Here is a 13,276-nt window from a genome sequence, read left to right as displayed (position 1 = left end):
TTCACAATAAAGCTGACTTTGGAGAAAAGATAAAAAGAAAAATGAAATTTTTGAGAAATAGAGCTAATGCCGCAGCCAGACATGAAATCGACAGTAAGCTCAAGACAATGAGGATGAGGATTACTGAGAACCCAGCTGAGGGGAATTGCCTCATTCTATATTTTCAGTAAAGCACGCTATTTACATAAGGATTACTTTAAACTGTTGGATGAAATAATCCCAAAGCCTTCAGCACACAGTTGGTAATCATTTTCCTCTCCATCAGTCCCCCAAAAACTTGTTTCTGTGCAAATGTGAACGCAATCAGTTCCTGTTTAATTAAGAAAAAAAAAACCTGCTTCACACCTTGAACCACAAATTATATTATTTTCTGTCCGTTACAGCAAACATTTCAATCAATTCCTTTAACTTTGACAAACAAGACAGTGAGGGTCCAAATTCAAGGTGAATATAAATATGTATGCATATAAAAGTGGTTCAAATTAAAATCACATGTGTATAAAATACACAATAAATAAATGCTAGATAATTAAATAACCAATTAAATAGAAACTAAGAAATTAATAAAAAGATATTTGAACATATAAATAAATAAATTGCTAGATAATAAAAAAATTAATAAATAGCCTTGCATCTAACAAATAGTAAAATAGTTGTGAATAGTAAAAATATTTATTCAACATATTTAAGTAAATGAATGAATACATAAATAAAAAACAAATGTTTAAATGAGCAAATTACCTTGCTCAAGGCCGTCAGAGACAGGCTGATGAAAACATGAATATCATTTATTTTGTCCTTCTTGTAATGTAAGCAACAAAAAACCTTCACTTTAGTAATGATTTATAAACTAAAGCCAAAAAAACTCGACACTACAATGGAAACTGTGTCGACTTGCACACAATGAAGCCCACATGTGGACTTTTGATACATTTTTCATACAGAGATAACTAACGGAATAAGGTTCTGGTTGCTTGAAACTGTTCCTCCAACAAAAGAACATCAAACATGTTCTTTTGTTGGAGGAACAGTTTCAAGCGAGCAACGCCTTCTCACTAATATCAAAGATTGTTTCTTGTGTCTAAGAGTTGCAGCTTCAGATCTACAAATCTGTGATGGTTGCCCCACTGATGATAAAATATGTATATAAAGATTTCTAAAACTGTTATCTGGCACATTGCACAGTTTTTTTTTTCTTCTTGATGTATAAAATATTCTTGTTCACTTAAAGCAAGCAAAGGGTGTCCTAACCTTCAGCCAAGGGGGCCATAATTAAAGTGCTTGGGGGCAATGTTTGTTAATAATGCCTTTTCTCCCCATTTTTATCTAATAAAATAAACTATTTTAATGCAACAATAAAAGTAGCCTGACTCCAGTACCTGAATGAAGCCTGAGTTGGGTAACCAAACCTACGATGGTCTTGAGTCGTGTTTTTCTGCCATAAGGACTGCTTAAACAGAGAACAAGCTACTCCTGAGTTACTTGTCACTTCTGGCAGCTAAACTGCTGTAAACAAACTCGTCATCTTGACTCCAAAGACAAATACGTGTGACACTTGTGACGGTTCGACTGCACAACCGCAGGTGCCTTCCTCACACAGGTAATTAGAGAGCAAACAGCCAGCATGAGCCAAATAATTAAGCAGGTGTCGGTGGCGCGTAAAGCTGCTTACCTGCTGTTGAAAGGGTTATCCCCGGGTATCACATGGCTGCCACTGGGGCCGATCAGGAAGCTGACCCGGTCATAAAAACTTTTAGACGAGGGCTGGGTGGTGGCGGCGGCACCGGCGGTGGCACTCTGGCCCTGGCCGGCGACGGCGGCCGGGTCAGCAGAACCGCGACAGTATGTCTGACCCTGGCAGGAGATCTGAGCACAGCAGTCAGGATCCATGCAGTCAACAAGGCCATCTGAGAGAAAAACACCAAGGAGACAGAGGGGACAGGCAGAGTTGATGACCTGGAAAAATCTGGGCTGAAAACCTCTGATGCTGCTCTGAGTGCTGATGACTTTTTAGATGAACTTCAAGTAAGAGCAGAGATGCTGACTTGACACAAAGTAAATCTTTTAAAGTATCCCTGAGGAATTGTGAAAGTTCTGGGGCTTGAAATCGGGCAAATAAGCGTCTCATTGGAAATCCAGCCTGTGGAGCATTTATACTATAATCTCAACCTCTCTTTCTAATTGATCTACTTTATATTTTAGAGCAGGCTGCTTAACAATCTGCACTGCTGCTGCTGCATTTGCATATTCTTCTCACTGATGTTTTATGTATGATTGATTTGTTTTGTTTGTTTTCTGTGCCACTAAGGAGCCGGATCAAAAGTCGTTTTCCTGTCTGGTGCAATAACGGTTCCCGGTTAAGTTCTTTCTTCTCAGACGATTTGTACTCTACGTTCGCTTCTTCCTACCTCCCTCGTTATCCTTGCCGTCGGAGCAGAGCGTCTCCGTGGCGACGTCGCAGCCGAGGCCTCTCCATCCGGACTGACAGATGCAGTGCCAGACGTTCTGATCCAGGACGCACCTCCCGTTGTTGTTGCACAACCCGGGGCAGCCGTCTGTCAAAGCATCACGGCCGAGCGGATGAGGGAGAGAAGGAGAGAGGAGAGGGAAGGAGTGAGGAGACAAGAGCAGAAGAGGGCACGTGAGAGTGGAAACGGGGGAAGAGGAGGGGTAAAAATGATAGAAGACAGAAGTGAGTGAACATACAGAACGATACACCTCTGACGGGACTGGGGATGGGGGAGGGGGGTGTGAGAAGTTACGGTCGTTTCACATGAGTCGAAGGGGCAACGACTGAGAAAAGTGAAATATAAAAGAGTAAAGAGGGTGAAATCTTTCACCTGCTGTTAGTAGAATAATGGGAGTGAGAGAAAAACTGAGGTTTTTTAGATAGATTCCACCTGAATCAGTTGCATAACTATTATTAATTATGATAATATATTTTGGTTTATGATTGTCTGGTTTAAAAATGTACACAGAGTTCCTGCACATTTTTATATATAAACCTACTTTTCAAACATATTGTCTATAATTATCTGAGCTGTTTTCAAATTTAAAAACTTCTCTATAAATAGAATATAATTCTACAGTGGATGGATGGATGGATGGATGGATGGATGGATGGATGGATGGATGGATGGATGGATGGATGGATGGATGGATGGATGGATGGATGGATGGATGGATGGATGTTTGGTTGGTTGGTTGGTTGGTGGATGGATGGATGGATGGATCTTTAGCTGGTTGGTTGGTTGGTTGATGGATGGATGGATGGATGGATGGATGTTTGGTTGGTTGGTTGGTTGATGGATGGATGGATGGATGGATGGATGGATGGATGGATGGATGGATGGATGGATGGATGGATGGATGGATGTTTGTTTGGTTGATGGATGGATGGATGGATGGATGGATGGATGGATGGATGGATGGATGGATGGATGGATGGATGTTTGGTTGGTTGATGGATGGATGGATGGATGGATGGATGGATGGATGATGGATGGATGGATGGATGGATGGATGGATGGATGGATGTTTGTTTGGTTGATGGATGGATGGATGGATGGATGGATGGATGGATGGATGGATGGATGGATGGATGGATGGATGGATGGATGGATGTTTGGTTGGTTGGTTGGTTGGTGGATGGATGGATGGATGGATGGATGGATGTTTGTTTGGTTGATGGATGGATGGATGGATGGATGGATGGATGGATGGATGGATGGATGGATGGATGGATGGATGGATGGATGGATGGATGGATGGATGGATGGATGGAAGGAAGGATGTTTGGCTGGTTGATGGATGGATGGATCTTTAGCTGGTTGGTTGATTGGTTGGTTGATGGATGGATGGATTATTTTTATCCAGAGCTGTAGCTTCCCGACTCTTCCTCTCGTCTCCGACTGCGGAGGAACTCTGTGTATCGTTCAGATCGGAGAAGCTGGCATTCCTTCACTCCGGGTTCCATCGACTTTGCCTGCAAATAATTAGCAGGAGCCGCTCGCTGCAGATGTTGGAAACACTCATGTGAAGTAACAGCAACATCAAAGGGAGGAGGAAGTATATATGTAAATAGGGGGAAGTAGGAGAAGAAAAGGAAGGGGGGTCAAGAGTCTCCACATTTACAGAAAACAGTGCACTTGCTGCCAGATCGCATTCCTTCTAATGGAGGGTGAAGACAGGGAGCTGAAACATGACTAAACCACACCAGTTCTGGGCGTTTAATCTGGCAGACACAGGGAGTAACGACAGTGGTGGTGGGAGTGGGGGGGTGGAGAGGGACGTACCGTGGAGTCTCATGTGAGACTGGTTCAGACGGACAGGAGATGAGGGGACATATCGTGTAGGGGGGGGAAGAGTGTGAGGGGGGGGAGCAGGATCACAGCAGAAACATTATGATCGACTTGGACATAAAACAGGTGTATATACGCCGTGCTAGGAGAGACAGAGAGCAGGGAGGGATTGTTCATGACAATCTCCCTTGTGGGGGTAGTGGTTCAATTTACCTTTATATCCTATCTTGACTGCTCCTATTACACATCCGAGGAAAGGGAAACATTTGGAAAAGAAAATTACTTATCTCTGCGGTGGCAGTGTGCTAAGACTGGCAAACACATTTACTTAGAGTAAGTTGCAGAAGGAAAAAAGTGTTAGCAGTGTCTGGAGCACAGCTGCCTGCAAACGTAGCTTAAATATTTAGAGAAGAAGTCCTGCAGGTCGTTGCATTCACCGCCGTTTAGCTGGACTCTAAATTCAACTGGAACGTAAGTCAAAGTATTCATGATGATTGTTAATACTAAGCTTGGGTGTCAGCATACAGGTGCATCTCAATAAATTAGAATATTGTTGAAAATTATTTCAAAAAAACATTTTTTTAAATGCATTCAGTTTTATTACACATATTTTAAACTTTTGTCTGAAATAAATGAAATCAAATAAATAAAAACATTTTTATAATTATGGATTGCAGGTAATTAAAAAAACTAATTTCAGTTTCTCAGAAAATGTGAGTATCATTTAAGATAAATAAGATACATTTTTAATTGAGGTAATTGCAGGGTCTGTAATTAATTAATCCCAAATAATCACATTTTAATGGAAAACCTCATATTAGCAATATAAGCAACATTTTCAATAAAAAAAAAACTTATTTGCTGATAAATTATTAATTCTCCTTTTTGCCCAGCTTGTACACAACGATAATCTTTTTCAGCGTCACATCAGATCGTTTCTGAGGCAAAAATGAACCCCAAACGAGCCAAAGGACGGAATATTGTTGCAGTTGATTGTGCATCAGATATATGGATGTGACAGAAACACACAAGCACAAAGGTTCCAGCTGGAACTGTCATATGCAAAAAATTAAAAAAATTAAAAAAGAAATAAAGCTATTATTTTGGATACAATTTTTAACAAGTTAAAATTTATACATATAATTAATCAAAATTAGCCAATTAAAATTAAACTAATTTACATTTTGGACCATATCAAATCACAAATGTCCAGTTGTGGCTGAATGTAATGATGAACCCATTAACACATTGTTAAAATATGAATAAATAATTGCATCTGTATTCAATGAGTAATTCTTAAAATGAAATAACATGGAACTACTTTAATATAATTTGGCAGTATTTGATTGAAAAATAATATTTTAAGTATGCAACCTTTATATTGAAGGTCATATTTATGTTCCATACATAAAAACCTACAGTATGTGCCTTGAATCTGACACGAGATCTAACAAAAACACACAAAAAAAACAGAAAAAACTGCTGTCTTTATGGTTGTCTGTTAATTTCCATAAGCAATTGCTGAATCAACTGGCTGTTAAGACAGTGCTATGTCTAGTTTAATGCAAAGTTTAGAGGAAGGAAAACATGCGGTAGAAGAACCACAACATTTAAAAGATTCAAAAGTTCAGGAAAGATTCAAATACTCTTTTGGAATTCAAGAAAATATGATATTTCGATTACAAATCAAGGTAGAGAGCCACAGAATCAAAGCTGCTTCATGTCTAAATTGAAGTTTTCAGATTCAGTAATGATTTCGGGAACCATGTAATCAGCGCTGCCGTCTACCAGGACATTCTGGAGCAGGTCACGCTTCCCTCTGCTGACAGACTTTATGGAGTTCCTCGTTTCAATCTCCAACAGGACTTGGCAGCTGCTCACACCGCCAAAAGTACAAATATCTCCCACAGCATCTAATTCATCCAAAAGCAGACCCAATCTAGTACTGTACAGCACATGTCCATACGTTTCAATCGGCTGACATGTTACTCATTAAAAATCCTGATTTATTCCTCTTGTGCAATATTGTATTTTCTTAGAAACTGAATTTTGTTTTTTTATTAGGTGTTAAGACATAATTATCCAAATTCAAGGGAAAAAACATTTAATTTAAAAATGTAAATAATTTACTTTAAATGACAACATAATTTATTGAGGATTACCTGTATGGCTAGTGTTAATGAAAGAGAGGGAAGATGCAAGTTCACCAAATTTCTGCTTTAAAGTGTTTGCAGTTTTAAGCAAAACATTGGTTCAGTTTGATTAGAAGCACAGAAAAAAAAATTATATAAAGATAAAAGTTTTGAACAAAAGGAAAGTCTTTTTACCTGATACTCTGGAATCCAAGGCTACACGTGTAAGCCAAGACGGAGTCGGAAAGAGACAGAGAGGGAGGCAGACAGGCATAGAAACAGGGAATAAAGAAGAGAATGGATATAGGAAAGAGTTAGGCAACGGAATGCAGAGGGAGAAACAAACAGAAAATCTATCAGAGAAATGGACAGAAGAAACAGCAGCTACAGTTATAGAAGCTTTTTTCTAGCTTAGTGAAAGGAGTAAAAAACTTTTAAAATAAAGTTGGAGTGATTAACCAGAATACTAAATGTCCCAATGGGTAAAAGAGCCTTGATTTGTGGATATATTTCTGTTTAAAAAACCAGCTTGAATCAATTCTGCAGCTTGTCTTGGGTAAAACGAAGCCTTTGTTAACACTCTCCATCTGCTTTTTCTCATTTAAAACGTGCGCAGTTTGTCTTTTCTTTGTTTTCGGACCATCTGAATCAGTTTCATCCCGGTCTGCATCAAAACGTTTCTCTGTCTGCTTGTCAGCATGTGTACGGCCTCAGCTTCCAATGTGAATGGATCAGGAAGCAGAGTCCTCTGCTTCTGTGCTTTTATTTATTTTTATTTTTTGTTTTTTTACATCTTTTCATCACCTCCACTTCAGTGATTTTACGCTGAGACAAATCAAAAACACCTTCGCAGCAAACCGCGGTGCTGAGAAAGCAGTTGACAATAGGGTAAGCCTTGCATATAAAACAGGATCTAGATGCTTGTGAAAAAGAATGACCAAGGAAGTGCTCCATTCAGGCGCTGACCATGTAATGTGATTAAAAGGCGCTTTGTGCAAATGGCGGTTATTCAGAGTTTGAAAGACAAAATAAGCTCCCAGTTCCTTTAAGAAAAGGTAGCGCACTGCCTATTCATGGGAGTCCAAAGCATGGAGTTACTTTCCCGACGGGAGCCTCGAACAGAAGAAAAGAAAGAAAATGGATGACGTGCAGAGGCGGCCCCAGAGGAGGGAAAGATTAATAAGATCAGGAATGTGACCCTTCCAACAACTCCCTCACTGCAATCTCCTCTCGCCTCAGAGGTGGACCCGGGCGGCAGAGAGGGGATTGTTTGAGAGAGGACCTGTAAATACGTAATTAGGACTCGAGAGTTTTGGAGAGTCGGATCTTTTTGTTTCGTGGCTAATGTGCCGCCATGAAGAGGCAGGAGGATGACACTTGGGAGAATGGTGTTTGAGGCTGGGTGTCAAGGTTTAACTACAGGACCTTTGGCAGAGGGGAGGATGTGGAGGAAGTCTGAAGTAAAGGTCAATAAGAAGTGGCATCTCAGAACTCATTATCCTCATTAATGCCAGGTGAAGCACTGCTATTTTGGAAAAAAACGATATTCCAAAGAGGCCTTCCAACGGTTTCGTGGCTCCCTTAATACCTGCCCTTGACTCACTAATACAGAAGACCCACTTCAGCAGTTTAAAAGGTGGAATATATTAATTTTTTATATAAATTACAAAGTTAATATGTGGTTCTATTGAAGGGAGAATGTGTACAGCAGAAGAAAAAAAGAGCAACAGATGACAAAAAAAAGGAAGCAATATTCAAAGATTTACCACATGAATATTAAACATTTTCACAAAAACTCTGATTTTCAGCAATCTGTTCTTCAAAAGATTGAAATATTTCCATTCACATCAGTTAGGGAATATGTTAGGGAACCAGTGCTTTAATGGTTTTTAGTAAGTTTGACAGACCGCCTCCTGGCTGCTCTGATGGTTTCAGTTTCCTGTGGAAACTGGACTCCAGCCAGCAGAGGTTGAGCTGTGCACCCTGAAAACATCACTAACAACTCCTGACTAGTTTGTGGTGGTTGTTAGGAGAGCGTGGGCAGCAACAGAAGTATAAAATGATCTAATGCCTCAAACCCTTTCTGAAAATACCAGCGTTCACACTCCAGCGTTGCCCTTTTATGCCTGCCAATAGATGCGCTCCCTCTGGGGCCTGGGTCTCTCTGGGAAGCGTGTGTAGGTGTGTGTGTGTCGCCGTGGCTCACCGATGGTGCAGTGCTCGCCCGTCCAGCCCTGGTGGCAGTCACACTTGCCCTCCCGGCAGACTCCATGGTCGATGCAGCGTGGGTGACAGTCCCTCTGCTCGCATTCTGGTCCCGTCCAGCCTTCCTCGCAGTGACACGCACCACCGATGCAGGAGCCGTGGGAACCGCAGTCCACCACACACACCTCTGTTGCAGAAACAAGAGAGCTGCTGAAACATGCATCTTCTGTTCTGTGAAAGCCCTCTACCCCCTTCTGCATCTACCACTAAAAAAACAAGTAAAAATCCCTCTCTGATGTTTGCTCAGAAGAGTTAAACTGGGCCAAAAAGTTCAACAGTAAATAAAATTTGTTTGCAAAACTTCCTCTGTACTGGGGCTAAATGCTGCAACCACTGAAATGCCTGATAAGATTAAATGTGACCAGTAATTATTAGTTTGCTAGATTTTTATTGCAGTATTTTTACATGAAAGACTTCAGATCCTGACTCTCTCAGGAACCTTTGATCTCAGAGGATTAGGCAAACATTTTTTTCCTGCCGATATGAAGTGCTGCAAACACATTCAGACACCTTGAACTTTCTCAAATTTATGTGAAAGGCCAACAAAAAGAAGCTATTATTATTAATTATTAAGTATAAATAAAAGCAAATGTGGCTATTTTTTCAAACAGTTTATAAGAAACACTAATTTCTAACCCCAGAAGTATTCTATCCCCTTTATTCTGATACGCCTGAAGGAGGCCCAATGCAAATACATGTCACATTTTTAGATTTTTATTTGGTAAAACCCCAGAGAACCATCTGTACATTTGTTTCCACTGAACAACTAGGTGTAACTTCTGTAAATTTAAAGTATAAAAATCCATGGAGCTTTGGATACTTATGTGAGCATCATCCCAAGTATGAGAAAAGTGATGCTTGCAAATTCGAACTTGTAACTTAACAGCATAATTTTTGCTCCAAAGAGTGAAAATGTTTGCCAAAAAATATATTTCCATCAATTCCCAGAGCCTGGAAACATCAAGACATCTCTGAAGCACATTGAAGCAAAATGAAAAGTGACTGTTTTACACAAATTGAATAAAATCTTAAACGTTAAATAGAAGCATATAGTTTTCTAAAAACACAAGAAGGAAGCTTTCAGAGTCAGACCACATCAACTTAATCCTGTTTCCTTCAGCTGCACATTTTTGAGGGCTGAAATTATCCTATCAGCAAACTGCTTCAATCCCTCTAACAAGTGGCTGTCATCAGGAAGTGTTTACAACATACATTAAGCATTTGTCTCAATAACTACCTTGGAATAAAAGAAATAAAAACAGACTTTTGTTTGTGATGCTTTCACACTTTAATGCTCCACTATTTTCATGGATTGCATTATTTATCAGTGCGGCTCTATTAAAATGAAACAAAACCTGTCTATGTGTAAAAAGCTGGTAAGAATAAAGAACTGCAATTACTGTATGTGGGAAAACTTCCAAAATAAGCACTCTGGCAAATTATGAAGCCTCACTTGCCTCGTCTTAACAGACTGAAGCTGGGTTCTTTTGTCTCGACTCAGAGATGTGTAATGAACATGCTTTCTTATAGCACTGCAAACAGAAGAGCAGCTGTTGCAGATATGTGCTGTCTTCAGAAAATTGACAGGATTGGATGTGTTGTTGGTGAGGAATCTGAGTTTTTCATGTTAAAGCTAATGCTCTACAAGCTGCTTCTGCTCTTACGGGAGATGGAGACGTGCAGATTTTACACAAAACAAGACCTACTATCAAATCTGTAGAACACAGATTTCTGCTGCCAGAGAACACTTTAAGAAAAATAACTTTTTTTAAGGCTTCGAGGCTCCAGGGAACCATAATGAGAAATGTTATCCACAAGTGGAGAGAGCATGGAACAGTGGTGAATATACCCCAAGAGCTCATCGATGACTCAAACAGGTGGTCACATTAGAACCCAGAACAATTGTCACAGGTAAGGTCAAAGGTCATGATTCAACTCTGCAAAATGTCTCAGAGATGGCTCCTGTTTCAGCTCCATCAGGACACATTGACTTTCATTCATCAGAAGATCCTCGTCTTTATTTGGACACTCGTTTTGGTTTAACCGATGTTTATGCGTCCCTGGTGTTGTAAGTCTTCCTCTTTCATTGTTTGGCTAGTAACTAAATATTGTGTATTGATTTCTCTGGTGAAAGTAATCTGATTTTTAGTTGATTTAGCTGCTCCTTTTTGAGTGTTTCTGACACAGTAACTTTTACTGTTACTATGGATATGCAATTAATCCTAATTGCATCTAATTTGACCATTTTAATGCCGTTAATCAGCTGTTTGTCATTTTCAATCACTCTTTGCAGAATTTTGGTTTTATTTCATTGTGTTTATTTTGTATTTCGACCTGACCTGTTAGATGGATTGTATATGCTGTGTGTTGTGGCATGAGTGATGTCTTCTGTCGTCTTTTATGGATTGACAACATGAGGAAATTGCAGTTTTAAATCTGCTGAATTAGACCAATCCTTCAGAGGTCACATGTTTGGTGTTGAGATAAAACAAACTTGGGTTTTGAAGTAGAATAACGATACAAAATTCACCTGCAAGTCAGTCTCTAAATGACTAATAAGACAACATTACTATTAAATTGTTGTTTTGAAGTTGAAATAGATCATTACCTCCAGGATCAGTGGATCCTTTGGTCATTTGGTTTGCCTTTTAGAAATGGGTGATAAAAAAAACAAGAAGTAATTGATTTTGTTTTAAAAAAATCTAAATTAAAATCAAAATACAAAGTGTTTGCCTTTTTAAGTGTCAAAAAGGGATGAGCAAGATTTTTAAAATGTGATTAAATTTAAATTTTCATTTCAGAAGACAAAAAAAATTACCTTGAAACTTATTGTGGAACCATTTCTAAAGGAAAATCAAATGACCAACAACAAAAAAAAACAAAAAAAAAAACACTGACACCCCAGTAAGTTTTTATATCCAACATGTTTATAGGAAATTGGTAAGATTTTATTCTGCATTTCATATCGACTTCAGACAAAATAAATGAACCAGAATCATTTGCAGCTCACAATGTAACAGGAAAGTAATAAAGTAGCTCCTCATATTCCTGATGATTTTTCCTTTAATCCAGTCCGCTCCCACTGTTTTGCCCTCACTCATCCCCTTCGTCGAGGTTTTTTTGACTGTCTGTCTCCTCCAGCTCACTGAATGGAGTTTTTCTTCGATTGAGGGACCTTGGATGGTTCTGATTAAGCTGAGCAGACACTGTAGAATATTAAGCGTGCCTCTGGAGGGGAGTCATTTAATTCCAAAGGAATACCTCCTTCTCATAGAATCTATGCAATCAATTTTTCATTAGTGCAAAAGTGTTTATCTGCCTTTAACATGCCCCTGACTCGAGCTGGATGGGGGTTGTGGGCGGTCGATCCATGCTACAGCTTGTTAATTAAAGTTTATTTAATTGAAGAAGAACCGCAGCATTAATTACGAAGGAATCCTCCACCCAGCCAGATGGGTAAACTCCCCAACTCTTGGACCGCACCGCAGCGAGGCCAGTCTTATCAGTTCTGCTATTGACAAGATGTCCTGCTGCGCGAGTTGATTTGTCTGGAATTTTTGAACACTTGAAAAGAATTGAAAATTACTTCTTTAGACAAAACCTAAATGAAGTGGGACACAAAGCAGGGAAAAAAGAAATCTTGTTCTCTAACACAATCGTTCCTTTGTTCCTGGGCCCATCCAAACTGGCTTCATGCTGCTTCAAAAGGTCTTCAAACGCACCATCCCGACGCATTTACGCTTTGATTTTCACAAGTTCAGCCCAAAAGAGATACGCTCAACTCTTTTAAAGAGGCTGAAACAGACTGAAAGTTCTGCTTTTAATTGTTTGACTCAGTATGTGTTCCTCTTCGGCTGCAACACGCAGGGAAGGAGTCATCTCTGAGAGGGGCAACGGCGCATAAATCACCTGATTCTCAGATAGCAGCCAGGAGGGGCCAGCCTTTGAACTAACAAGACACCTACCTGTGTCGAAAGGCAAACCCATCTAACGCACAGAAGGTAACTAATGAAGAGACGGCTGCAGGCAGACAGGAAGACAAAAATGTCTCTTTTTCCCCACATCACATGAAGCTGCTACCAAAGATTATTTCCAACTAATCTCTAAGTCCACACATGCATAGGCAGAACATATGCTAAGATTCATAGGAATAAGAGCTTTGGTATTAACATATGTTTCATCTTCAATAAAGGTGTTGATTACAAAACTGTAAGAGTGTGATCTCACCCACAGTATGGCTTAATTAGCTCAAAACATATTAAATCGGATTTTTTTTAGGTTTAAATTGTTGGAGATTATAAACACGTTGCAGATGTCATCTCTTCCTAAACAACACAAAGACGTTTGTGACTGTTAAAATCATTTATTTTTTTATCAGGCTGAGCATTGAATCACTTCTAGTAACTTTTACACCCATTGTACATCTGTACATAAACCATTTTAATCCCAGTCTACTTCCAAGTCACACTATGATAAATGAAAATTATTCTTTTATTTGTATTTTTGTTGATTTACAAAGATTAAATATGTTTAAATATTGACATGTCTGGGACAGTTTAGGTTTGTTTAGGTATTTTT

At 39.4% G+C, this 13,276-nt stretch overlaps 1 protein-coding gene across 6 annotated transcripts in view; it reads right to left on the bottom strand.

Annotated features, from left to right (window-relative positions):
* Positions 1–13,276, bottom strand: part of LOC103471835 (teneurin-3) — a 190,230-nt gene that overhangs the window by 52,709 nt on the left and 124,245 nt on the right. For 3 of the 6 annotated variants that reach the window (XM_008421051.3, XM_008421052.3, XM_008421056.3), the window contains 5 exons: positions 8,640–8,825; positions 6,629–6,649; positions 4,515–4,538; positions 2,409–2,555; positions 1,673–1,907 (listed from right to left, as the gene is read on the bottom strand). In XM_008421051.3, the coding sequence (XP_008419273.2) occupies positions 1,673–1,907; positions 2,409–2,555; positions 4,515–4,538; positions 6,629–6,649; positions 8,640–8,825 (613 nt within the window). The remainder of the gene's footprint in view (positions 1–1,672; positions 1,908–2,408; positions 2,556–4,514; positions 4,539–6,628; positions 6,650–8,639; positions 8,826–13,276) is intronic. The other 3 variants (XM_008421054.3, XM_008421055.3, XM_008421053.3) reach the window with 2 other exon arrangements.

The sequence above is a fragment of the Poecilia reticulata genome, chromosome 10 (genome assembly GCF_904066995.2).
Source record: "Poecilia reticulata chromosome 10, P_reticulata-male-v2, whole genome shotgun sequence".
NCBI lineage: Eukaryota > Metazoa > Chordata > Actinopteri > Cyprinodontiformes > Poeciliidae > Poecilia > Poecilia reticulata.
The sequence above is the reverse complement of the archived record's forward strand: the minus strand, read 5'-3'. Positions and strand labels throughout refer to the sequence as shown.